This window comes from Diplotaxodon limnothrissa, linkage group LG13 (assembly GCF_057381915.1).
Source record: "Diplotaxodon limnothrissa isolate DT_005_m linkage group LG13, D_limnothrissa_male_GT1.1, whole genome shotgun sequence".
Taxonomy (NCBI): Eukaryota; Metazoa; Chordata; class Actinopteri; order Cichliformes; family Cichlidae; genus Diplotaxodon; species Diplotaxodon limnothrissa.
In genome coordinates this window covers 3824478-3851291 of record NC_140608.1, presented here as the reverse complement: position 1 = coordinate 3851291, position 26814 = coordinate 3824478, and the positions used below count along the sequence as shown (strand labels likewise).

Below are 26814 nucleotides of genomic sequence, written 5' to 3'. Positions count from 1 at the left end.
ATCTTCTTCTGTCATCTTTTTTTTTTAAATGATTCGATGCAGACATGATAACTTGTATCTTTAGTCAGAAGCACTAATGTGATTGCAAAACATGATTGTAAAACATACCTCTGTCATTGCTCTAAATTCTTCTTTGTCTGCCATATTTTCTTAAAAACATCAAGATTATAGCTCCCATTTTTAGCGACTATAATTTGTCATGTATTTGAAAAGATATGGGACACAATAAACAATGTGGCTCTGACAGTGATAGAGAAGCCTTCCTAAATAAGCTTCATCTCAGGTAAAAGTCCACACACCTTTTTTGAGTAATGTTGCCCCTAAACAGACAAGAAGATCTAGTTAAATCACGAAATTGTGATTAGTGTATTACTAACTGGTAAAATGAGGCTTTTTCTTTTTTCTTTAAAAAAAAAAAGCGATTTCCCTCACAGAGAGGATTTGGATCACAGCAGCAAACAGAACGTGACCTTGAAGCCAGATTGTGTGAAGCTGGTGTGATTTTTATCCGGCACCGTTGTGTCCACTGGCTCTCGGGACTGGGCGAGATTTCATGGGTATGGTTGTGGAGCCAGGTCACTCACTTCTTGTTTGAGAAAAGTAAATGTAAAAAATCTACGCATGGAGATAAATGCATCTCTAACATATATATGTAAATATAAAAGTGATGTATGTGAGAGAGCTGTTTCTATGGACAGGTGACATCTTTCTGAGCTCTTGAACATCATTTGACTGCACTATTTTACTCTCCTTTTTTCTTTTTCTTTTACAAACAAATTTCAGAGACCGAATTACTAAGCATCTGCGGATCCCTTTGTGGTGGCCCATTATGGGAATTCTCACCAAATTTAACAGATAATTGCAAGTCCTTGTCATGCTGGATCTGTAACAAAGTTCAGGCTCAGTCACAACAACCTTTTTCAAGCACTTTTTTGCCTCAGCGACCAAGAGAGCAGCACCTCATTGTGCACAAAGAGCGAAAGAGAGAAGAGAGAGAGAAGGAGGACGTTGACATTTCACCCCTCGCTCTGTCCTTCTGTCTAATTAGGTTGTGTTGTTGCTTTAACCCGCTGGTTTGCTGATCGAGTCGAGGTGGAGGAGGTTAATGAGGGCAACCCCCACCTTCGCCAAACTCTTTTTAACTACCAAACTCGCCCATAGAACTCAATAACGCACCGTCGACTTGGTAAAGAGCACACACATGCACACAGATAACATGCTCACCTCTTCTAGAAATGCTCAGCATGATACACCCCCTCTATCATCAGACCCCCGTCCCCTCTTGCCCCATTGTTTCCCAGCTAACAATAGAGGCCCTCCAAGCCTTTTTTCCCCAAAAGAAGAAACCTTTTGTTAAAATGAAACACTTGTGTTGGGTTAAATTGAGGGGGAGGAGGAATTGGTGGTGGTGGTGGAGGTTGGTGGGGTGTATGAAGAGTTGGTAGTGGGGGTTACTGAGTCGTTTGCATTTTTTAAAAATAATTGATGCTGTTTAGTAGCTCCCTAATTAGCCTTTGATAATGAGTCGATAATGTAACCAATTAGGTCATTCGTCAGCCAAGTCAAGTTTTCTTTCCCTCCACCACCTCCCCTTTTTCTTCTTCTTCTCTTCCTGGGTTTTTTTTTGGCTCTTGATGTAGCTTGTTAATTAAATCAAATTGTGTGATAGCCGAAATCTGATGCCGGCTCTTTTGTTCCCCAGTGAGGGCTTGTACTTTTTCTTGTTAGATACACAAGCAGTAAGGCGAGCTGCATGTTTTCGGTTCACCCTCTATCTTCCTCTCCTATCTGATGCCAGGCTTGGCAGTGCTGTAGGTGGAGGAGGAATAGCACATCTTTGGCAGTAAGCTCATTGTTGTTGCTTAGATAAGCAATTAGCACAATTAAAGTCCTTAAGGCCTATCAGATAGAAGTCAAACACAAGACTCCTGGATAGCAGATGTGTCAGAAAACAAATGTGAAATGGATACGCTCATGTACAGAGGATTAAACTTTATGTCAGGTTGTTAATATGTTTTTGTGTGCATGTGTTTGCACCACCCAGCAAAAACTAATTTGGTTAAAAAGTAAAAGGTGAAAAGGCATCTTTTCACATCATTGATAAGATTTCCAAAAAACAATTTACATGTAGATCTGTTTGAAAACTGAAAGGAAATCTCTTCCTCTTCAGCACCTTGGCAAATGTGCTGTTTGGTAATATTGAGTTTGGTGTGCTGAAGGTGTAAGTTTTGACTGTGCATAGGCTCACACAATAAACTATCACCTCATAGCAAAAAGGTTCCTGGTTTGACTCCAGGCAGTGTATAGCGTTTGTGCATTTTTTCCTCCAGAGACATGTATGTTTGGATGAGTGGTGATTCTAAGCCGGTTGTGGATGAGCAGTGGAGAATACAGCACTGTATGAATGTGTGATTAGTAGCATAAACTGCTTTGAGAGGTAAGTGAGACTAGAAAAGTGCCAATGCTTTTCCAGTCTGGTCACATTAGTGAATGGATGGATGTTGTGTGGCTATCTGATCACAACCATTCGACAACCAATTAATATGTTGTAATAAAAAACAAACAAAGTCTCTGCAGATTGGCAAGTAGAACTGTTACTGAGATTACTGATGAAGTGTAGGAAAAATGCTTGGAAAACCATCATAGTAACTCGATAGTATATCTATATCAACAGAGCAAGGAAGCCTATCCTATCGGTTTATTCTGTGTGCAGACTTTTTGGGGTCACCTATTTGAATTTTTCACCAAACTCTATTTTTCCTTTCCGCTTTTGCAGCAGTGTTCAGGCTTGATGATTTAAGCAGTGGGAATGATCGTTGTGAGGCTCAGGCCATTTCATTATTACCACTGTTAGCAAGAAAAATTCTGCTGCAGTCCTGGAAGTCTGAGACACATCCAACCTTCGATAGGTGGCTGAAGGAATTAGGAAGTGCGTGACACCTAGAGAAAAGTAGATATAGTATGTTTTTCAGGTCTCTTTCAGAAAATGTGGTTACTAATCACCAGTCTGATAGGAAAGTTGTAATTAAACTTTACTGATCTTCAGGATTAGCAGTCACACTGCACTATGAATACTTATGTATCATAGTTTGTATGTGAGCCTCTGTCATTGTTCTCTCTGTTTCATTTTTGCATATTTAACATCTTTAAATATGTCGCGACTGGACGATCTTTGGTAGAATTGGGTGGGTGGAATTTTGTCCAGGCTTCTTCTTACTATTTAACTGAATATTCGTTGGCAGCCGTTAAATGATAACTGTGTCCTTAAACATTTCAGCAGCCACGTGAGCTCAAAATTTAGTTTATTATTTAGTTAGAACTTGTAGGACTCACAGCTATTTGTGTGTGTTTATCACCAGGGATAGCCGACTAGGTCCAGGTAGATATTTTCCAGTGTGTCTGCTTCAGAGGTAATCATCAGGATTTAATGCCACCCCCATGAATCAAAGAGCAAAAGCTGTGCCCGTACTCATTCACTAATCCCTGCATGTTGAGATTTCAGACGTGTATAAGTGACCATCATCATTTTGACTCCGGGCTCACAGGTGCATCACTGGAATTCACAGAGCTATCAAATGCCAGGCATTACAAGAAATAAACCACATGATCAAACTGACCTTTACGTGTAACGCTGCAATTTGAATGTATGAGTGGAATATGTGTGTACTGTAAATATACCAATAACCCATTGCTTTTTAAGTGATGTGTTGTCCATGTCCACCCACTTGATTTGCTTTTATTAAAAGTTGAAAAAGGTGGGCAACAAATAAGAATACATTCATATTTGGTTGTTAGTTTGATGTCACAAATAGGCATTGATTTATAAGAATAAACTGTAAAGTTTGAGGCAATAAGGAAAGGCACTAAAAATGCACTGAAAATTACAGAAGAATTAAAAATCTACAAATATCTGATTATTATTATCTGAATTATTTTGCAGTCTCTGCAAACGGCCACACATCCATAGGGCACTGAGTTTATATGCTGTTATCGCTCCATAATAAGCTTTTGTGCACACATGCTCGCCTAAAAAAGTGCAGTGCACTTTGTGTATGCTCATTCTCATCGATCCTGAGTCCAAAGCCAACACGTCACACTGCAAACATACAGACACGAGCCCGTCAGTTAATGTGCTGTAAGCGCTGCTGTGTGCCAGTTAACCTAATCCCTCATTTATTTGGAGGTAACCCAAATATCAGGCAATATCGGGCTCTTAGCATCCACCACCTCCCTCCCCTCTACTCCCCAAATATGGCCCACTAAAACGCCCCTCTTTATCGGTGCGGTTAGCTGGCTCGCTGCAACCCCTAAAGCTCTTATATAAATAAGATTAGTGTCGCGTTTGAGCGTTGGGGAATAAGAGGTGTAATATCTGATGGTTTTATATGCAGTATTATTGTTATCCCTTCTTAGTCGGGTTGATACTCCTCTCTCCCTTTCTCTCTCTTTCCAGCTCTCAGTTGTCTCTCTATCGTTTCGCATTTGTTCACTCGTCTTTCACTGGGTCTCTTTCCTCAGATTCAGACAGCATTATGAGGGGCTAAGCTGGAATAAAGCGCCCCAACATCAAATGTTCATATTGTTCTGTTCTGTCTGTCATCCCGCTCTCTCTTTCTCTCTCCTTGTTGTTGTGAGTTTTGCTTCCCTTTCGTCTTTTTGCGTCTTGTTCACCCTCTCCCTTCCCTTGTGCTCTGTCACTCACGCGCCTCTCCATCATTTCACTGTACTGCCTCCTCTCCCTCCTCGTCTGTTTAATCTTGTGCTGCTCTGTTTGTTATCAATTAAGAAGCCTCACTCATATCTAATTGAGGGGCCATGTCTCCTCGTTCACAGGGGCTCAATTGGCCACCTCAGTCCTGGGAGCCGATTTAGGCTCTTTTGAGGCCATTTTGTTGTCGGCCATTTTCACATTTCCTCCTAACTCTTCGCCACAGAGGGCAGGCACCGCACTATAATTACCCAATCTGTTCCCATTCATACTCCTCAATTTCAGCACCTCTCTCCCACTCTCTCTCCCCTTTACTCTCGCTCTCTGTCTGCTTCAATCCCTCTCTGCTCCACACCTCTTTTGGAAACCAGCACCCCCCTCTCTCTTTCCTCTGGGGGTACAAAAGCTGGGTTACAATATGGGGGTATTAGGGCCGGGTGCAGACTCAGCTGGGGGCTGGCTTTAGCCAGCTGAGGGTTATCCATGGCGAGCCCTGAGTCACGGCAGTGATGTCCTGTGATGTCGCTGAGGCGGAAGACTTTCCTTAACACGCTGTACCCTTTGATGGAGCTTCAGGCCCTGCACTCAGCCCGGGGAAACCCTGCGACTCTCACTCAACCCTCATGGGGTGCCAGGATGAGGGTTTGATTCACTCCCACTTCAATCAATTCAAGAGGTCGAATGTTACAGAGGTTCTGCCATTATTACTGCACAGACTTTAACATTTTCTCACATTTGTATAGTTTGTATATTTGGCCTTTTCAGCAGCGTTGCTAACACATTCACAGGATGCAACAACTGCAGCAACATGGTGATGATGATGATGCTTCCAGTGTCTTTACATGAAAACAACAAAGCCAACCTTTAACATTCTTCCTTTTATTCTGAAATTCATTGAATGAACTAAGCTGCTTCACTCTCAAAATACATGCAAATTATCTATAGACTGATCATTATAGTATGTTGTATTTGCCTTTGATATCCAAAAAGTCTGATTAATTGGGTGTCCCTGAAAGCTTAACACACATGCAAATTAAGAAAATGCCTGAAAACAATTTGACAAAACAAAGTGAATAAACACAACCAAATACAGAGCTCCCAGGGTCTTTCTACACTATAAACCTTTTTTTTTTAGTATTCATGTTTATCATTTCTAGATAAAACCTCTTGCGAAATATGCCTCGGTTTTCAAGGTGGTCCAAGCAAGCATTCATACAGTGAATGGAAAACCTAATAACATAAAACAACCAACAAACCGAAAGAACAAAGAGTCCAGAAAAAACAAAGTTTCATTTAATTGTTTAAACAAGTGACATGATAACAAGCAGTGGGTATTTAAAGGTAATTAATGTATTAACTTCCTTAGATACCAAGAGGACAATTACAAGTATCTGATGTGACATATAGTTTAAAAAAAAAAGCAGTACAAAAAAACTTCTCTTTGTTTTATGTTGGTCAAATTCAGACAGTTCATAAAGGGAAAATAAAGTTGAGACCTCAACTAATGTTTGGAATTTCTACTTTCAACTTCAGTGCATAACAAAACTGTAAGCTTGAAGATGAAAAGCTCGGGCTCTTTGAATGGGAGGATTTAGAAACACGTCTCATTTTGTTCATTATCAATCCAGAGTGTGAGTTAGAGGAAAAACTACAGTTTTACTGCCATCTGATCAAAATTGCAAATGAGAACGTCTCAGCTGCAGCTCTTCCAAATCTGATGCAACAGAAACGTCTCTCTGAACGTACCAGGCTGGACAGCCTTCAATAAATCTGCAGCAATTGTGTTTTGTAACCTGGACACAGAACGTGTGGCTCTAGGGGGAAAGGCCCTTTGCAAAACGCTAGAAGCACCTCCTTTATTTTATTTGTTTCTGGCATTTTCGAAGCACATCACTTAAAGCATTATATAGATATTTTTGTATTTTTCCACAATTTAATAAATAATGAATTGACCTCTGCCTCGCTTGTGGAAGCAGATGTAATACTCCTACAACTGAGATGTAATACTCAGTGTGGTTGTTAATGAATATGTGGCAGCGCTGGGCTTTAAATCAGCCACCCTCAGACATCATTTAGCCACATTATCTCCATCTTTGTGGCCATGTGAGACTCAAACAGAGAGATACAGAGGATACATGCTGTTTCCAATATTGTCGCAGGCTGATATCGTAATGTGCTCAGCTGGATATGTTTCTCCGTAAAGAGAGAATACCAGCGTTTCTGAAAGGTGAACAGTCCCTCGTCTCCTCTCACACTTTTGAAATGTGACTGATAACATCCTCCGTAGTTCAAAACCAGGGAAGCGGGCGTGATTGTGTGTGCACGTGTGTGTGCAGGAGGTTGGTGATGGTGTGGGGTGCAAGAAGGCTGATTTCAAAGTTTTTTGAGGAACCGGCATTTCATCCAAACCGGTGCTCCTTCTGATGTTGGGCTTCAAACGGTTCATTTTTTCCCCCTGTCATTTCATCTGTTTCTTCCTTCTCCCGCCAAAATGCCGCATCTCCCCCACCCAAAACCCCTCAAATAAAAAAAACCCTATTGTCATCTGAGCCTAGATTCATTTTAGATTAACGTTCACGTTTCTTTCTTTCTTGCATTACCTTCAAAGGACCTCCATTATGTTGCCAGTGATAAGGGCGAGCTGGTGCTAGCAGATGTGGCCAAGAGGAAAGCTAATGAAATCGAGGCCCGGACCAATGCAGGCAACGGTAAGAAAAGTAATCATCATGTCTAACCAAAAGACACTAAATGTGACTCGTTATTTCTCCTCACATCTGAAATGGGAGGTGGATACCTGATAACCTCGGTAACTCACCCACTGTGACACACTTTTCTCACATCTGAGAGCAGATTTTTTTCTCGGGCTCTAGCCTTCCTTTAACAGCACAGAGGAGAATCATGATTGCCAGAGTAATAGCTGTGTCAAAACTCTGAAAACGTGCTTATTTGGTATATAAGAATGAGCAAAAGTGAGATTCTGCAGGAAATATTTGTCACAAATGATATAAAGTGATGACTACACAGTGGACAATTAGAATTTAGCCCCACACCGTAGATATTTCAAGATTACGTTTTATACATTTAAGACAAAGTCTTTAATGTCAGGCTAATGAAATGTAGTCTGACACCAGCAAGAGGAGGAAAGACCCAGCTTTTCTGTCAATTTTCAGCCTCTGCTGCTGCCCTTTGACAAACACTCCCGAAAGCACATACCAGAGGGGATCAAGCTACGTTCCTGATTACACACACACACACTCAAAAACACACCACACACACACAACTCCTCACAGAAGCTTTGAGGGCCAACGGGTGAGCAGACTACATTCAAATTTGTGAGGGAACTAGATGAACATGTCGGAAGAGTCCTTCATTGGTGCTTAAAACACACTGGAAGGCTGTGCGTGCGTGTGTATGTGTACTCAGACATCCAAATGAAGCAAGAGAGGTATTTAACTCGACTGTATAAGGTCAAACCCCTACGGCTGAGTGTCTGTGTGTTTGTCTGTGAATGAAAATGAGCGCTTGTCTAACTGTGAGGCCTGTTTGCATGCAGTTTTTTGTTTTTTTTATATTTCAAATGTGATGCGTAAAACGCACACTCCTCCTCGTAAGCCTCTTAATTATGTCCTCGATGATTTGCCTCCATCACCTGCAGCGTGTCCTATCCTTGGACAACAGCACTTTAGAGCAAGAGGGACAGAAGGGAGAAAGAAAAAGGAGGCATGACAGCGGGAATAAGAAGGAGGGTGAAAAGGGAAAATAAATAACAAGTGAGGAACGAAGAAAGTGTAGATAAAGTGTAAATAAAGAAGAGGGAAAACATCAAATATTAACTTGCCAAAGTAAAGAAAACAAAGAAATTAATGAATATTAAACAACGTTGGTTTGTATGGCCTGCCTATATTTTTCTTTCACAGTCAGAAGTCTGGGTCCTGATCAGTCCTCACAACTTCACTGAATAAAATGATAATATTTAGTGCTAACTTATCTACTTGATTCAAAGCTTATCCTGTGTTGCTGCATAGCAGTAGATGATGTTTCTACAGCATTGAAGCTTCATTATGTGTCACTAGATTTTACTTTACTTGCAGTTTCGTAATATGGGACATAAAGTCGGTAAAAAGAAAGTACATCGCAAGTCTTTACATAAAAGGGGATAATCCACATTGCAATACAAATTGCAGCTACCTGTGGAAAAACCCGAAAACTGGTGGTTGTCAACACCCGTCTTTATTGATGTAAAGTGAGGTGCAATCACAGGGTATAGAGGAAAATAGTTAAAGTCCCGTCACAGTATTTGTCAGGTTGAGGTCTGGAGTGGGCCATCACAACGCAGATTCTTTTCTTTTTCCAGCCATTCTGTTGTAGATGACCCAAATTCGGCCAAGCTTTATCTATCACACAGATGGCCTCATATGGTCGATTCAGTGATTGGAAGATGCCCAGGTCCTGTGGTTTCAAAACAAGCTCTAATCATCACCCCTTCACAGCCATTCTGACAGTTCGTATGAGGTATTTTTGCTGATATGCAGTGTTTGGTTTTCATCAAATGTGACACCAAACATCTCCACTTCTGTATCATCTGTCCAAAGGACATTATTCCAGAAGTCTTGTAGTTTGTTCAGATGCAGCTTTGCAAACTTAAACCATGCTGCCATGTTGTTCTTAGAGAGACGAGGCTTTCTTCTGGAAAACCCTTTCAAGTAGTCCATACTTGTTCAGTCTTTTTCTATTTTTACTGTCATGATTTTTACAATTTAGCATGATAACTGAGGCTGTAGAGAAATGTACCTCTTGGTTTTTTGCAGGTTCTCTGAGCATTGCATGGTCTGACCTTGGTAACATTAAGAGTTAACTTGCATGCACAGTCCTGTGAAAACTCGTTTTCATGTGATTATACCGTAAATTAAATAAAAAATGTTTTCTTATTAAAGTTTATTTGATTAATAGATTTAAAAAAAAAAATGACACAGTCAGCCGTCAGAAGGTCTGAATTCATTTAGAAATCACACACACTCATGACAGTGACACTTAGTGTTGTCACAGCCCTTGATGAGGACTGTTAAACTGATCCCATTTTATAAGAGTGTGTGTCCCCTTGTATGTTAGACAGACAAGCAGACAGCATATTAACAGAGCAGAAAAGCCAGGTCATAAATAATGAGTGGCTTGCTTCAAGCAGAGGGCTCCAGTGAACAAGTCTCGCTTTACAGACACACATGCATGCATGCGTGCACGCACACAAACACAGCCTCTGGCGTGTTTGTGACACACTCACACATTTATCATTGGGCATGTGCAAGCCCCTAAAACAGAAGCAGTAAACGGACTGATTGTTAAGGAAACCACTTTAACTTTTAAGGTGGCTGTAGCTCAGGCGGTAGAGCAGGTCATCTACTGATCGTTGGTGGTTCCATTCCTGGCTTCCCCCTAGTCTGAATGCCAAATATCCTTGAGCAAAATACTCACCCCAAGTTGCTCTTCGATGCATCCATCGGAATATGAATGTGTGTGAATGTTAGTTAGGAAGCACGTGGTAACAGCTTAGGAAAAAGTGCTTGTGCGAATGGGTGTCATTGGGTGATTGCACAAGTTGTGTAAAGCGCTTTGAGTGTTCAAGATAGAGTAGAAAAGTGCTCACTAAGAACCAGTCCAAGGTAACGACAAGAAGTCAACTTTCGAGTTTCGGTGCCTTTCAGGGTTTTCAGTTAAATTCAGTCCGTACCTGCATGTACTAATATGTGCTTTGCAAATTAATCAGAGTGTTGTTTGCTGTTAAAATATAAATAACATCTGCAGGTATGTCTGGTTGTTCTCATCATCACATGGTCTCCTCCTGATTCCTTCCTCACTGACTAAACACAGACTGTGTCATCAGTCACATGTTCTCTGTGCACAAAGTTCCCACAGTGCAGCTTCAGTCACCTTTGCCCCACATTGTCAAAAAATTCAGTTCAAACACACTCAAGAAAGTTGTTTGTTCTCAATAGAAATCAAGCAGACACACGTGTTTGTGTAAACGTGTTCTGGTGGTCGTTTGAAAGCAGATCAATTCTAGTTTCTTGCTGCTCAAGAGAAACTTAAAAACAGATCGTTTTGTTTGTGAAATCTGAAATGAACTCTATTAGGTCAACCTGTTGTTATGACAAAAGCATAAGCATGACCTAACCCCAGCTTTGTTCTGAGCTTTGAAAGAGTTTTTCCTCCCTCTGTATGGATTTCGGTCATGAGTGGCCAGCAGTAACTTTCACTGGAGTACCTGTTACACATTTTATTTAGTTAGTTAGTTTTGTTTCGTTTTTTAGGACAGATGGTGGGGGATCTGTTCTAAGGCAACAGTGTAAGACACTATTTAACTGAACAGCATGTGTAGTTTGTTCGCATCTGTTTTCTTGCTTTAAAATGATAATTTATTCCATGCATCCTTCAGTTTTCTTAACTGCTGATCCAATCCAAGGTTATGAAGAAAGATGCAGCCTATCCAGGGTGTCACCGGGTGAGAGAGACAGGTTACCAGTCTATCACCAAACTAACTTCACCCACTTAAAAAAAAAAACAGAAAAACAAGAACCAAATGATTAGTTATTTCCTTTATATTACTTACACCGGGCCTTTAGATTGATTCATCATCACTGATGATGATAGATTGGTTCTGTGGAATCGTTTGAGGAACCAAACTGTAGTTTTCAGTCAAAGTTTGCTGCATCCAAGCTTAAAGATGTTGCATCAGATCAGAAGTATTCTTGTTAAGGTTTTTTTTAGTTGTGAACCATAAATTTCTTTACCAGTCAGACTGTCATTGCTGTGTTCTAGTGTAACATGCTGAGCCGTCTTAGGGAGAACACGGAGCACAAACAACCTACGGCCATATTTGGCTCATCCTCTTCCCCACAAAGAAATACAAATTGCAGGTTGTGCCTTTGACAGTGTGCAGGTGGTGAGAACAGGACTTCCATAAAGCAAGTCCAGAGGTGCACAAGGAGAAAACATTGAAGGAGAAACCAACATTCAGCTAGACAGTATATTGAACTTTTCCTTCAACTGTGTGTGAGTGGGTTTTTTTTGCTGTTCTCCACCCTGCAATTTTATTTATTTGATGCTATGTTTTTTTGTTTGTTTAAATGAATGTATTAGCTTAAAGCCTAATTCTGCTAAAACCTAAAACTGCTGTCCTTTAGCCAGACGTCAGAATAGCCGTTAAATCATTCAAGTTGCTTTTGAGGTTATATCCTGAGGCAGTTTTACACCTGAAATTACCTGCAAGTACTGAAAGGCATTTCCAAAAGCGAAGCATGCGGTGACACAGACCACCCTGAAATATGATGCCCCCGTCACCACCACCACCGCCCACTAAGTCATTAGTGTACTGTTGATTTGTTGCATGAGAGCGTAATTAAATGGGAACAGATGAAATGGAACTTGCTACATTTACTCAGGTACTTCACTATATTACAGTTGCTGCTTTCTACTTCCGCTTCACTATATTTTGAACTTTTATTGTACTACATAAATTGAAAATATTTTGAAATATAAAACTATTAGTACAGATGAAGCTAAACAGCATCTTGAGCTGCAAAATTAAAGTGATATATATATTAATTAATCACTGTTTATGATCCAGTAATGTTGTGCATATGAGTCTATGTGGTCAATACTTCTTCTTTATGTACTTTTAGTATATTTTGATGCTAAAACTTTGGTCTTGTTATTGAAGTAGGATTATGACTTCCAGAATCACCTTTTTTAGGATACAGGAAAACACATGAGCCCAGATGTCTCCGCCTCCGTCTTCTGTGCCAACTCAAAAAGTCTTTGAAACCCATCTGCAGCTACCTGAGTTATAGGACAGAAAAACTACTTGCTGCGGTTTCCCTGAGTAGCAACTGGGGAAAAAACCTCATCTAGGTCATGTGCTATTTTACACAATGCAGAACTGGAAAAAAATAACACTGGAAAGATGAATACATCTCCTCATATTGTTTGACTCATTTTTGTATTTGTTTTCTAAAAAAAAAAAAAAAAAAGAAAAACAAAATGACTCATTTCCAAATCAAGCGGTTGTTTAAGGTGGATGTCAGTCTAAGACTTGGAAACGGCCCATATGTGCATCCATTGTAAGTCCCGATGAACAGAGATTCTGCTGTCGCTTGTAGACAAACATAAACGCACAATAGAGAACACACATTTCAGCTTAGAAATGGTCCCTTTTTATAACAGCATTGGAAATCGCTTATAGCTGTCTGGCTGACAAGTGTGCTGATTTGGATAGATAGAGCATTGTGAGAGGCAGAGTAGCGAACAAGTGCGAGGGAAGGCCCCTTTCTTTTCCCCTCTATCTCTTTTTCCTTTGAGTAGCGTTTTGCCAAGAGGAGAAGCCAAGTTGGTTTCCCGATCGTTCTGTCTCCCCCTCACAAAGGCTGACATGACTGCAGGGCTTTTCAACGGGCAAAGAGATGAGAGCTTTATCTGAAGATCCACTTCTCCTCCTCCTCCCTCCCGCTCCCTCTCTTTCCCTCTCTTCTTGGTTGTTGCGGTAAAAGCCTGTTAGCTGCGGTGTGTGTTGAGGGAAAGCAGCGTTTGTTTCTTGCTTCCTTCTCAGCTCTGTCAGCTGCTTTGTTCGCACATCCGCCGTTTACTGTTTGACATCTTGTCTCAATTCAGAAACTCGAATCGAGTGTTTATCAGTAACAAGATGATCAAGGTTTGATGTCCAAATTAGCAGAAACAGACGCTCAGGCACTGTTCGCCTTATACAAACCATATTTAGAGGAGAAATTGTAAGGCTTAGAAACATGCTATAGACCGAAATATCAGCACCAGCAGCTGCCAATAAACAGAGCAACATCTTGACGCCAGAGAAGCACACAGTTTATTAGTATATGTGTAATGAAAGCAGTGACACAATCTGGGTCACTTTATTAATTTTTTGCTCTCCCTAATCCTTATATTTGTATTTTGTGTTAAAGAAGATCTTCAGAGAGGCAGAAGTGATGCCTGTGGTTCCAGCTTCAGTGACCTTCAGGTAGCGAGGACGCAAAGTGTAGCGGACCCTCCACGCTCCCCATCAACACAGTGAGTCACATGTACCATGTGCAGTTCCACATTTGTCAAGTGTTATCTGTTTAAACTGGTTTTCAAACAGGGTGTGACATCCTTAGATCTAGAACCATATTTGTATATTCATATCAAAGCAAATTTTCCAGATTCTCCTCCCTTCTCCTCCCTTCTTGAGGAAGAAAACAACACGTTAATGCTGAAGCTTCAGTATGGAGAGTCCAGAAATGAGTCCGAGACGGTACGGTGGTTGTGTCTAACTTTTATGTGGTCTATGATCAGATTAAAGTTACAAAATCTTGCCTTTTTATGACTGAGAGACATTACAGCTTTTACACTGATACCCGATTAGTCATGGACGCTCTTTTTCAGGACATGCGTGATGGCATCAGAGAAGAGGCACTAGAAAAAGACTGTAAAGTTATCAAAGTGGTGCATATGACACTGTAAAGGCTGTAAGCTTTGGACTGAGGTCCTTTAATGTTAGTACATACGCTCACCAGCCAATCATTAGATACTCCTTCCTAGTACTGAGTTGGATCCCCTTTTTGCCTTCAGAACTGCCTTAATTCCTCAAGGCGTAGATTCAGCAAGGTGCTGGAAACACTCCTCAAAGATAAGATGACATCACACAGTCGCTGCAGATTTGTCCACCGCACATCCATGACGTGAATCTCCTGTACCGCCAATTAATGAGCAGTTATTTGAGTATTATGCATTTAATTATGAGTGATGATTCATCTCTGGCTCTCTTCCACTGCATGCCTTTTGTCTTGTGTCCCTCCCCTCACCCCTAACTGGTTGCTGCAGATGGCTTGCCCCTCTGTCAGCCTGGTTCTGCCAGAGGTTTCTTCCTGATAAAGATGGAGTTTTTCCTTCCCACTGTCGCCAAAGTGCTTGCTCATAAGGGGCCGCCTGATTGTTTGGGGTTTCTCTGTGTTATTGTGGGGTCTTTACCTTACAATATTAAGTCACTGGGTATTTTCTGTTTTTAAGACCATTCTCTGTAAACCGTAGGCATGGCTGTGAGGGGAAAATCCCAGCAGATCAGCAGTTTCTAAAATACTCTGAACATGGTGTGGTTATTGGTGCGAAACAGGCTGCTGAAGTTGCCTTTCCTCCTCATTCTGATGGTCACAACTTCAGTAGCTCGCTTTGATCATGTCTGCATGCTTAAATGCACTGAGTGATCGACTGACTAGATATTCGCATTAACGTAGTAGCTGGTGAGTGTATTTTATGTCCTTCTGGATAAAAACAAGAAGCAACAGGTTTTGGTGAAGCGTGATTTGCTGATCACTTTAACCTCTTTCCAAACACACACAGTATAACACTGTTCCTTTACCCTTTGTGCATATAGTGCGAGAGAATTAACCACAATACATTTGTGGATCAGGCAGATAAACAAACGTAAACTTTCTATAGTGTTAAGAGGTTACAAATGCAGGCGATACTATACTGTCACAATCATTTGACACTTTGTTTTTGCAAAAATGTTGACTTGAGCTGCCATTTATATTTAAAAAAAAAAATTTAGTTCAGCTCACTACAAATAAGGCATCCAGACACTGCTACGTTCCCCCAGAGGTTCTGCATTGTCTGCTCATGAATCGTATGAGAGCGTCTGTGGCCAAATGACCCAGCTGCAGCCTAAGAGCCTTCACTCCCAGCGACATTTCAAATGTCAAAACCACATCAGTTCCGGGTCTTACGCTTCCAGCGATCCCAGAGTTGAACCGGGAGCCACATTTTTAAAACGCCACCAGAGTCCATTTTCACTACGGCTCAGTCTCCAGAGTGCAGACCAAACTCAGTGTTTCAGAGTGATTGTTTAATACAATCGTCCACATGAATGACATGTTGAAACAGTGTGACTAAAGACGCGCTGAAAGCATCCCTCTCCGTCTCTCACACACAAACATACACACAAACACAGCCACATCCACGGCTCTATTATTGTGGGATGGTGGTGGGGTGGGGAAGTGATGGAGGGGCCTTCCTTGTCATACCCCAACTAACATATTGGAGTATTTATATGGGATTTGTGTGCATTAGATAAAAAGGCACTCTTGTTCTTTTCATCCTCATAGGCTTTTCATGGCTGTTTGACTGTAACACTGATGACTCTCTGCTACACCCCCTCCACCCTCCAACCCCTCCACTCTGCGTTTCTCTAAGCCCCTTCCATCCACCCCAAATCCTTTCCTATCGGCCAATTTAAACAAGCTGGGTCCAGAGAGAGAGAGAGAGAGAGGGGAAGAGACAGAGATGCTGTGTCCTAAGCTCTTTTTAAAAACAGTAAAAGGAACGAGACGAGGGAAAAAAGAGCGGTAAAGAGGGTTAGGGCGATTTGGCAGCCAAAAGCCCAGTCGTACTACCCCAGGTCTTCCCCTGCACCGCTGACAGAGGCTAAGAAAGCAGATCCCCAAACCTCCCCAAAGATAATGGCCACAGAGAGGAAGAGACAAAGCTTCTGCTTTTTTATTGCACCCCCCCCCCCCCCTCCTCCTTTAGAACAATTTTTATATTGAAACACCCCCCACCCCCCCTCCTCTTTTGTAATCTGGTCTCCGATGAAGTTTCATTGTTTCTCATGTGAAGCCAGTGACAGCTTAGCTGAGATGGAGTAGGGCAGGAATTATAGCGCAGGCGTTTTCCCGTTTGGCTCGCTGAGAAAAGAGCGGAGAAAGAGAGGAAGGCGAGCACAATGGCAGTTTGGGGGCTCCTCGCCGATTCCCGCCGCATTCCCCAAATCCGACTCGAAGTGAGAGAGAACAAGACGGAAATCTGGGAAGCGTCCCAACGTTCCTTTGATGGCTGCTGGCCTCTCTCGCTCATCACACAGTCTTCTGTCAGTGGAGGAAGGAGAATGCAAGATTTCATTTTTTTATTTTTGCTTACTGGAGGCCAAAGTTACTGTGAGCATTCAGAGCGACAGAGAGCTGAGAATTTCCGTTAACAGTTTAATTTATGATGATAAATGATAACGATAAATGCGCTGACTGTGACTTCTTGGTGTGACTTAATCTAAAGTTGTAAAGGAAAAACTAAAAATGTTCATGTTTGAACATTTGAAAGGTTGAGAGAAGTATCTGCTTGCAGTTCAATTCTGTCTTACCGACCATTTATATTTATATTTCTGGTAATGCTATAGAGAAAAAACACCTTAGTTTTAGCAGTTTCAGCAGTAACAGTGGTGTGTATCTAAATCTGTGATGGAAACGGACAAACCAAACACTGTAAAACTAAAGTTTCAGATTCATTGAATTCATTAAATCTCTATCTGAAATATAAACTAGAAGCAGACTTAAAACCTTAGTGGACAAAGCAAACCCAAGATGAATAAATACAAAAACTTTTTTTGAAATAAGACAGCTTTAGTAGTTGAAAAATTGGACAAGGGGAAATAGTCAGGTGTAAAAACCTGCGCTGCTTTCACAAGGCCGAATCATCATAGCCAGATAATTGGATGGGAGCTCTCTGAGGTGGCAAAGCTCATAAGGTGCTTTGAGTAACCAGTGGTGACCAGAGAGGTTCAAAGGGGGGAATGAAACATGAACCAGCGACGGGATCCTGGAAAAAGTAGTGGTTTGGGGACGCCCAAAAAATTCCAAACCACAGCCAAATGGTCAATAAAATTATTTTCTATAAATCAATGTATTGCTTAAAAGCATGGAGTAATACAGGCTTAATGTCTGCATTGCTTCCTTCCTCTTTTGGGCCAGTAGAAAATCTCATGATTTCACACTTCATGTCAATCTGTCGTTAAATTTCTCTTTTATCAGTTGCAGTGAGCTTTTCCTGAAACTGCATAGCTTAGCCTGTTAGCCAGCTGGAGAAGCTCGTGAGTGAGTCCAGACCTGCTAAATCAGTGCTGGGTTTATAAGAGGGTTCATGGATGATTTCTGCTTGTCTAAAGATCTCTGCCTTTCAGGATTTGCCGCTAATGGTTTTGTGCCAGATATAGAACCTTAGAGGCTAACAGCATATTTACTTTATCATAATGTTTCTGGTCTTATCTATTCTGTGCTTTGTTTTACGAACGTACTCATTCGTTCAGTTTTAAACAACATGAAACATGTGTCACCAGCTCTATTTTCTTTCGTCAGTGCTGATGGAGCAGCCAGTCGGAGGAGACAACCAGAGACCTTACATTTGACCGTCAACCCAGACGTGCTCAGGATGCTGAAACAAACAGGTAAGTCTGCAGGTATAAATGAACAGTGCAAAACTCTCTCGGAGGATGACATTGCTAGTCAGCTTTGGTAAAAAAGTGAAACCTGTCTTATTGTAAAGAAACCATAGCTAGGTTTGATATCAATGTCTACTAAACTTTTTACTTTTGAATCAGTTTAGCTTTTTTTAGATGTCTTTCCAACATCTTGGTTAGTGTGGCCAAGGAGAGGAGAAGTCAGGGCATCTCTACTTAGACTGCAGCATCCTTTGACCTGATTGCAGAAGAGGCAGAAAATTGATAGATGGATAGACTGATGGATCATTTTTCACCTGGTTTACATCTAAACTGAGTTTAGATGCAAACCTAGCAGACTTTATTAAATGCTTAAAAAATGAAAACAAGAAAATGATTAACCTGAAGATGATGACCAGAGAAATACAGAGTTTTGTGTATGATTTTGTGTATGATTGAAGACCATTCATGCATGTTAGATCTCATCCGTGTCCTGTTATTGTGGCTCTTTCTTATTTAAAGAAGTCACGCCAACATAATTTTTCTCATTTGTACAGGTACTTATACCTGTACAAAGCATCTGATTTCTTTCTGGCTCGAGTTACCTTCCCTTCCCAAATCTAGAATTTAAGCCAAAACTGCAGATCTAATAATTGAATCCACTATGTTTACGTTCCTTTGACTTTAGATTAATCCACCCTCCATTTTGCTGTTAACCATCCCAAACTGCCTACAAGACAACAAGTGCTTTCACCAGTAACAGCTGATGGAGAGAGCGTGCCCATTATTTTAAAGAGCAGCTAATAATGTTCAGCATTTCAGTGTCAGGGCCACGTTTTAAGCCCCGCAGCAATTCTCCGGCGACATTCAGCCTGCTTTTTATTCTCTAAACGTCGCCTGAGTGCTCTGCTCTCCCCGTCTCAGATGTCTGAGATGACTAACTGGTCATTTAGGAAAAATACCCATTAAGAAAACATCACTTCTTCTTCTTCTTGTAGCTGCGCTGCCTCCTCCCTCCATCCTGCTCTCTCCATTTTAATAATTCCATTTTTTCCTTCTTTTTTTTTTAGGTGATTAGCAATTGTCTCTGCATCAAATCGCTCTGTCATTCCATAATCCGGACTGTAGGCTATTGAGGGGAATTTGCATCACCGTTTTAAATATCTGTATATGCACGTCAGGGTTTTAATGTCAATCATAACCTTATTAACGCAGCGCTCAGAGCGAGAGAGATCGCCATGAGTGACAACGGTTTACGTTCGTTAAAACCCAGAAAAGGCGACGTGTCCGACCTGCTGAGCGAGCATGTAACCTGTTCAGGCGTTCAGCTGCGTGTGTTTACGCGCCGTGGGGCTGTCGTGTGTGATTATGCATGTCTAATGTTTGGTTGTTGTACTTGTTTCAAGTGTCATGGCTGGTTTACGGCAGCATCGAACATCATTCTCAGATGCCTTCTGTCGTTTTGTTCTGCAGGAAGCAGCAGAGCTGACGGAGACGGAGTGAATGTAAGTTGACTGGTAGTTAAGTAACGCGGTTGCAGAAGCTGCAGTTTAGTGCAGAAAAACATGTAAAGTTTTGCATTTATGATCAGTGTATAAACACGTATTAATGCTAATAATGCTCTGCATTTACAAGCAGTTATGAGGACATTTAGGAGTTTGTTAATGTACAGTTTTTATAAGCAATCACAGCTTCTCATATTAAGACACATTAACTCAGAGCTCGCTGTGATTTAGTGCTGTCGTGATGGCAGAGTTTCATGATTACTGCGCTAAAAAAGTCTCACTACGGGAGTTATTGTGACACCTGTAGAAAAATAACTAATACAACCATCCTGTCAGTGAGTTACACATAACTTTATTTATTGTCATTTATATAAACTTTATATAAAAATCCATGGACAGTCTATAACCATAACAGTGTAATCGCTCATTTCTGATGTTCTTAAATGTGCACTACTGGTCTCGCTCTGTTTGGCACGCCGTGATAGTTATATGGAGTCCCACACCAACAGTTCAGCTGACTGTAATTCATGAAGGTGAACAACTAGAAAAGTGTGGCTGTGTGGATTTATCCTCAGTGAAACCCCAAGATCACAAGCAGGGAGACCAGCGGCTGAAAGACTGTCGCATAAGATCGCAAAAACAATCCTTAGCTTCCATTCATGGTTCGAAAAAATTGGGGCATCAGTAAATCCATGCTTCACGTGAGCGATGCAAACCAGAGCAGTCGCTGTTTAGCATCAGTGACATTTCCCACATTGTCCTAGATAAACGCATAAACTTTGCCCCACATTTGGTTGGTTGGAAGCTGCTAACCGTAAATGCAATCATTATCTAACAGTGCGGTGAAAGGACACCTTTGCAACAGCGTCATAAATGTGACTGCTTGCATTGGAGTAATTTATACAGGTGGACGTAATTAAGTGGCCAGTGAGTGTCAATCTTTTATTACCTGAATTATCTTAATTACTGAAATGAGGGTTAAATTTATAGTTGCTGATAATAGATCAAACTGCATGAATTCAACTTATAGACTCGTAAACTGAAACGAGAACTAAATAAACAATGTGTGTATTTATTTATATGTATAAAAGTAAACAAAGAGAAGTTATTGCATTAGAGTTGAACAATACCTGGAGGATGTCTTATTGGACTGCTGTTTACAGTGATTAGCCAATTAGATATTAAAAAATTAAAAATTAATATATGCTGTTATTTTTATTACATTTGATAACATTTATATTACATTGGTCACTTAGTTCTTTTTATTGTTTTTACAGGATTAATTGTTCAACAGACTGTTGGATGATGAATATAATAAATGCAGAAATGACTGCAGCGCCATATGTTTATATTTATATAATAGTCATTATTCATGTTTATTAAGGGGGATGTTTCTGTTTCTTCCTCAGGATGATGACGACGACCCCGGGATGCTTCATGTGGTTCATTTAGGGATGGTTTGAAAAGACTAACGAACAACAGATAAGACTTTATTAATCCCAGAGGGACACAACATCTCACCAATAACAAGCACAGTAGTTACTTTGCTTGAAGCTTAATCTATAAAGGGTTTAAAAGTCCCCTCATTCACAGCCACACATGGAAAACTGTTTATTTTTTTATACCTGTCATAGAACATTTCAGCCAAATCATAAACATGAAATTCACTGAATTCAGCTTATTTCGTGTCTTTGTGAAGTCTAAACCAAATGAACCCTTGAAGGAAACACTTACCTGCTTCTTCTTTTAAAAACACGGCAGAAAATGTTTAAAACCTTTACATTAATCAGCCTGAAAAAATAAAGACTCCCATTTTACACTCATCTCACTGATATTGGATGTTCCAGGCTTCCTCTGCACGCGCATGTGTGCGTGTGCGCCGAGTAAATGTGTGTGTTTGCGTGTTGGACGAGATTACAGGCCGCAGTTTTATTCATGAACGGGAGCCAACCAGCGACTTTAAAGCATCGCGCGGAGCCCCTTTCCTGAACAGCAGCCATAGCCGTGTCAGAGCTGTCGACGCGCTGCGCTCACCGACTAATCTGACAGCGCCGCGCGAGCCCTAATCCCTCACTGTATCGTAATCTATTTACTTTGCATTCTAAGAGGATTTCCACCAAAAAATATACAAGAAGCGATGTTGGAAATGGACAGAAGATCAGCGAGGATGCTTTTCTGCTGTTTTTTTTTTTTTGTTTGTTTGTTTTGTTAGCTTTAAAAAAAATCATTGTATGTTTTTCGGGGAGTCAATCCTCTACGAAAGGGATGGGTGAAAGGAATTACATTTCTGACTGATACTAATACTTCTCTTATGTAAACATCAAAATGTTATATTTCCCTTCTGATGATAAAGTCACACTGCAGAGGCAGCTGGAGATAAGTGGCATCTGTCGCCGCCTTTAGTGCATCTCTTGACACGTTTATAATTTACAAACCAAGGCTGCATTATCTCCTGATTGTTTGACTTGACAGCTTGAATAAAAACTGCAAAATTGCTTAACAGGCAAACACGGGTCCCTCCCATCCCTCCAATGGCCTACACAGTCACCTTTTTGACATGCAAACAGTGAAAGCTCATAATACAAATGAAATTTCATAATACAGAAAACAAAGTGGGAGACCAAATGCTCTCCTCGGTTACCCTTTAAGCAATTATGTCAGCTTTGTGAAATCCTAAATAGTTATGCTTCATTTAAAATGTGGCCAGCAGCTTTTATTTATGAAACACCGCCTCACGCTCCAATCTTTGCCATCCGAGATGACTTGCAGAGATAGGCTTATTAGTGGTATTAACATACTGCGCGGTGTGCTGGAGCTGTGAAACGGCCTTGTTAACATTTGGAAATGAATCAAGCCTCCAGCATTTGCTATTATCCAGGTTATCTGCCTATTCCCCCCCCCTCTCTGTGCAACAGCTGTGCTGTTTCTCTGCACTGCGTCTAATGATGGCCCTGATTGGACTGATACGGTTCCCCCCTCAGGGGGACGTTTGTATGATTTATAGGTTTGTTTCTGATCTCTGCGAGAGAAATCCCTAAAATATTATAGACAAATATGTCAAGACCATTAAAGACATCAAAGAGACAAGTTTACTTACAACGGAGAGTTTTTAGAAGGAAGAGATTCCCTGAAAAACAAAGAAATATACTGACTAGTGTTACGGTTTCTCTTTGTTGTTGGTTCTCAGGTGATTGAGATGCACTTTGCTTAAGGATCACACTGCGATCGCTTCATCGAGAAAAGTGCTCGGTTATAGTTTAGCATATCTAGTTTTAATATCTGTTCCTGAAAAAGCCTCACAGACAAAAGCGTTATATCTTGATTCTCTGATTCGAACAGTTTGTTTTTCCTTTCTTTTCTTTTTTGTTAGACTAAACAAAAAAATAAAGCACGGGTAAATAAAATAAATATGATCTGATGGGTCCTGTTATAGATTCTGGAGACTTCTTATGACAGCAAATTATACACACGTTATAGTTTTATCAGGCTGATACTTCATGAATGTGGCTGATTTTGTCAGATTTTCTTACAAAGTTTTCTTTTGATGTACACATGAGCTGCAAAACACTGTTAGTTATTTTCTTTAAAGAAAATTGAATTCTGAAATCCCCAAAAGATGCATTAGGATTTGTCTTCTTTTGATTTTATGAGCTGAACTAACTCTCAGACTGAAATAAATGTGCATGCAAATAATGTAAACACGTATAGAAATCTATATTTCCTCATGCGTGGTCCAAGTAACTTTATTTCTTTGCTGTGAGATTTTAATTTTGAAGGTTTACGGTCATAGTACTGCATCATTTTTATGCATTTCTGCCCCTGGCATCTGTTTGTGAAGAGAATCTTGTCTCTGAATGAAAAAGAAAATGTGGCCAACACGTCAGACAGCGATGCGTTGACACACAGAGACGACGTCCGCTGCGGGGAAGCGCTAAAGCCTGCAGGCCAACCAGCCCTCCATTAAGCCCTCCCAAGTCTGGTGGGCTGCAAGGAGAAGACAAGTTGTAACTTGGGATGATGAGTGTGCTGCATCCTTTGCAGATGAGATAATGTAAGCACTCTTCAGATACCTCTCTAATCTATCCCCTCCTCGCTGTGACGCAACTGATGCATGAGGAAAGAGGACAGGAAGTGGGGCTGTCATCAGAAAAACAAAAGTCAGATATGAGGGGTGTCGTCCTTTGCAGAAATCAGCGAGAGCTGCTTTCGCCGGTCCAATCTTGTCTGATTTCCCTCCATCAGCCACTTCAAGGGAGGAAAAGGAGGAAGAAGGAAGTGCGTGACTGCTCAGCTGATCTCAGAGCAGCACAAAAGCCTCCAATCATTTAATTTAATGGTCTACAGTAACAGGACTTCAGTGGAGACGGTGTTGGTGATTAGCAAAACCCAAGTAAGATAATGGCAGCAGTGGTGTAGGAGGGCAATATCAGTGTAAGCAAACATCTAGTCAAATACATCTGATTCTGCCCTGCAGTTTGGACTTCCTTTGCATGTTGACAAAAAAAATGTTAAATCTCAATGTCACCATTTTATTCTACCCATGTCAATAAAAATGCCAACTTTTCAGCCTTGTTGCCCCCATCAGACCTCTTTTCCTTTGGCTAATTCAGCACCACATGCCCATGGTTCAGATGGTGCAAGTTCATTTGGTGTTTTGTGAAACTAAACTGATGTGTGGCTGCTGGTTCTTGTCCCTGTGCATGAGTTAACAGCAGTATTTTAAAGAGCAGAATTAGACTTCACAGCAAACGAAGTGCATGCAAGGTCCCAGGAGGTCAGGAGGCCACAGTTCTTGTCTCCTTTGTGAGCTTTTTGTGTTTTGCACTTCTTTGTTTTCACTCACTCGTTTGTTTAATTTTCACTCGCTGGATAGGTTTAAGAAAATATTGTGTTTAAATATGCTCCATTACATTATAAACCCGCAGGCTCATAGTGATGCTTAAGAGTACTCAGCGCATTTAAATGGGACATGGTTCCCACTTTTGCTGGTAAAGCAATTTCCTGTAACTTGCCGATAAGTTCTGTGGTTTCACCCACCGTTCTGTCTCCATATACAAGTAGTGTTGAACCACAGAGCTCCAGCTGCCCTCAAATACCGACTAGAAGCTTGTCCTCCATTCCTGATGTGATGGTGTCAGGAGGATCCACTGACTTATTTTCTCCCAAAGTTGAAATATTTCCACATCTTTATTTAAACTTTGTGGATTTCCATCGCTAACATAAAAAAGGGAGGATTGTTAGATGCCATGCGAGTGAATGAAAGTGGGTCTTTTTAGTTATTATTTATGGGTGTAAATTTGAAATTAAGTCATTAATATCAAACTTTTATATAGAAAGAGATCAAAAGCATGCTAGCTACTAAATTTACCAAATCATCACGTGCATAAGTGCAGCTTCACGTGGCTCCTATTGTGGTTGTAAATTTGTTTACCGGCCTTCATCCTTCATTATAATGAGGATTCTTTGCAAATTAGTACAATAAGCCACCTGGGCCTACAGTGTTTCTGTGTAAATGCACAATTTTCTGCCACAAAAAGCATTTTGTTTTTAAATTATGCCTTTTCATGCTTGTTTTAAGAAAAGCTCTCACAAGTGTTGGATGTCTCACTAGCTGGAAACTGAGAATCACCAACAAAGTGACCAGAGCTGTCTACCTGACGTAAAGAGAGGTGACCAAATCTCTCAGCACGCTTCAGGATCAGGTAACTCGTGTACTCCTTTAATTCCACAGAAATGGGACGGCTAAGACTCTATGTACAAATTGTCCCTAGTCTGTCCTCTGCTGAACTAAACCTACAGCTCCCAAACCCAAGAGGAATTTCATGAATGCTCTCAGTGCCTAGTGCCACAGGGGTGACTAAGCTGCTTTCACTCCACCAGCTCGGCTGCGCCGGCCGCCTGGACTCAGCTGTGAAATCCTCGGTGGTACTCTCGGCTTCTTTGAGTCTCAATGACGAACTCAAGGGGTTGAAGGGTTTTTAGGCCAGAAAACATTTCAAAATTACTAAATAAACCAAAACAAATCAACCAAGCTACCCTTTTTTAAAATTCCCACACCTGATGTTCAACTAAATAATTTATAAGCAGGAAACTGAGGCCTTGCCTGACAAAGCACAGAAACCTGAGACGGTGGCCCGGACTACTCCCATGTTGGTGTACAGTTGACCCCAGATCAACCTCTCAGGTAAATTTAATCCTCCTCTGTATCACCCTTCACTCTTCATACCGGCCTATGAACACAACAGGATGCCAAGGTCTGGCGACAGTCGGCAGCCAATGAAAGACAAGCGTGAGTGCTGTTTTTTTCCTGTCCTGCATGGAAATGGAAGACAAGAAAACAGTCCCAGCATGCAGGCTGCTATCGGTGCATCTGCCGGGCCTTTCGGATCTTTGTCTTGCGCACACATACACACTGACTTATCGAAGCCCAGGAGTGCTCGCAAACCAAATACTGGAGGATCAGTCCGGTTTCTGTCTTTATCTTTTCTGTCTGTCTCTTTTTTACTTTCCTAGATACAAATCTCAAACCACTCATGCGAGGACCGTCCGGCATGGTTCCAGTTCATTTCCTGGACAAAGTGTGGACAAAGTGTCAACAGTTTCCAGTCCACCCACATTCACACACCTTAACCGCAAAAGATGAGAGGCCAAAAGGTCAAATCAGCTGACAACAGGGGGACGTTGTGCTGCGATCGATCGTCCCGTTGAGCAGAATATGAAGGTGTCAGACCCTCAAAATCAGGCTTATACAAACACTGGTCACACTAATAGTTCAATAACACCCTTTTTAATTATTAAAATATCACATATCTAATATACTCCTGCAGGAAAACTGCTGCAGCACTCTGTTTTTGTATCTGTGGATTATTGTTTTAAGGCTTTAATTCTCCCTGTCAGCATTTTAGAGCATCGCATTGCCAACATTCAGGTGAAAGAACTGATTATTTGTAGTTCTGTTTATCCGTTATGTTGATTAAACGGTGTCCTCAAAACACCCCCATGATTCCGATCAACTGAAGTCCTCCAAGAATTCAAAAACTGATTGCAAAACATGTGAGATGAACAAAGACAGAGACTGTTTGGCTGGATGATATCATATAAATATAAAGGTTTCTCATTGGTGGAGCTCGGTGGAGCTCAGGTGAGGCCATGTTTTGTGTGTTTAGCTTTTCTGCACGTTATTGTTGTGAAACGTGGGGAAAATATCATTTGAATTTGTGCATTTTTCAGCAAATTTCTTGTTTTAATTTATAATAATTTCTGTCTTATTTTCAGGTCGATAAATATTCCAGTCCAGTTTTCAGATCAGTCAGAACATTTTAGGATTAGAAGACAATGTTCCAACACATTTACGTCGT

The 26814-nt window shown here is 41.0% G+C and overlaps 1 protein-coding gene across 2 annotated transcripts in view; it reads left to right on the top strand.

Annotated features, from left to right (window-relative positions):
* wdpcp (WD repeat containing planar cell polarity effector) overlaps positions 1 to 20919 on the top strand; it is a 59864-nt gene extending 38945 nt beyond the window's left edge. Inside the window, exons 13-17 of one of the 2 annotated variants that reach the window (XM_085369047.1) lie at positions 7317 to 7416; positions 13675 to 13780; positions 17872 to 17972; positions 19425 to 19456; positions 20866 to 20919. In XM_085369047.1, the coding sequence (XP_085225173.1) occupies positions 7317 to 7416; positions 13675 to 13780; positions 17872 to 17972; positions 19425 to 19456; positions 20866 to 20919 (393 nt within the window). The remainder of the gene's footprint in view (positions 1 to 7316; positions 7417 to 13674; positions 13781 to 17871; positions 17973 to 19424; positions 19457 to 20865) is intronic. The other variant, XM_085369046.1, reaches the window with a different exon arrangement.
* Positions 20920 to 26814: the final 5895 nt, after the last annotated feature.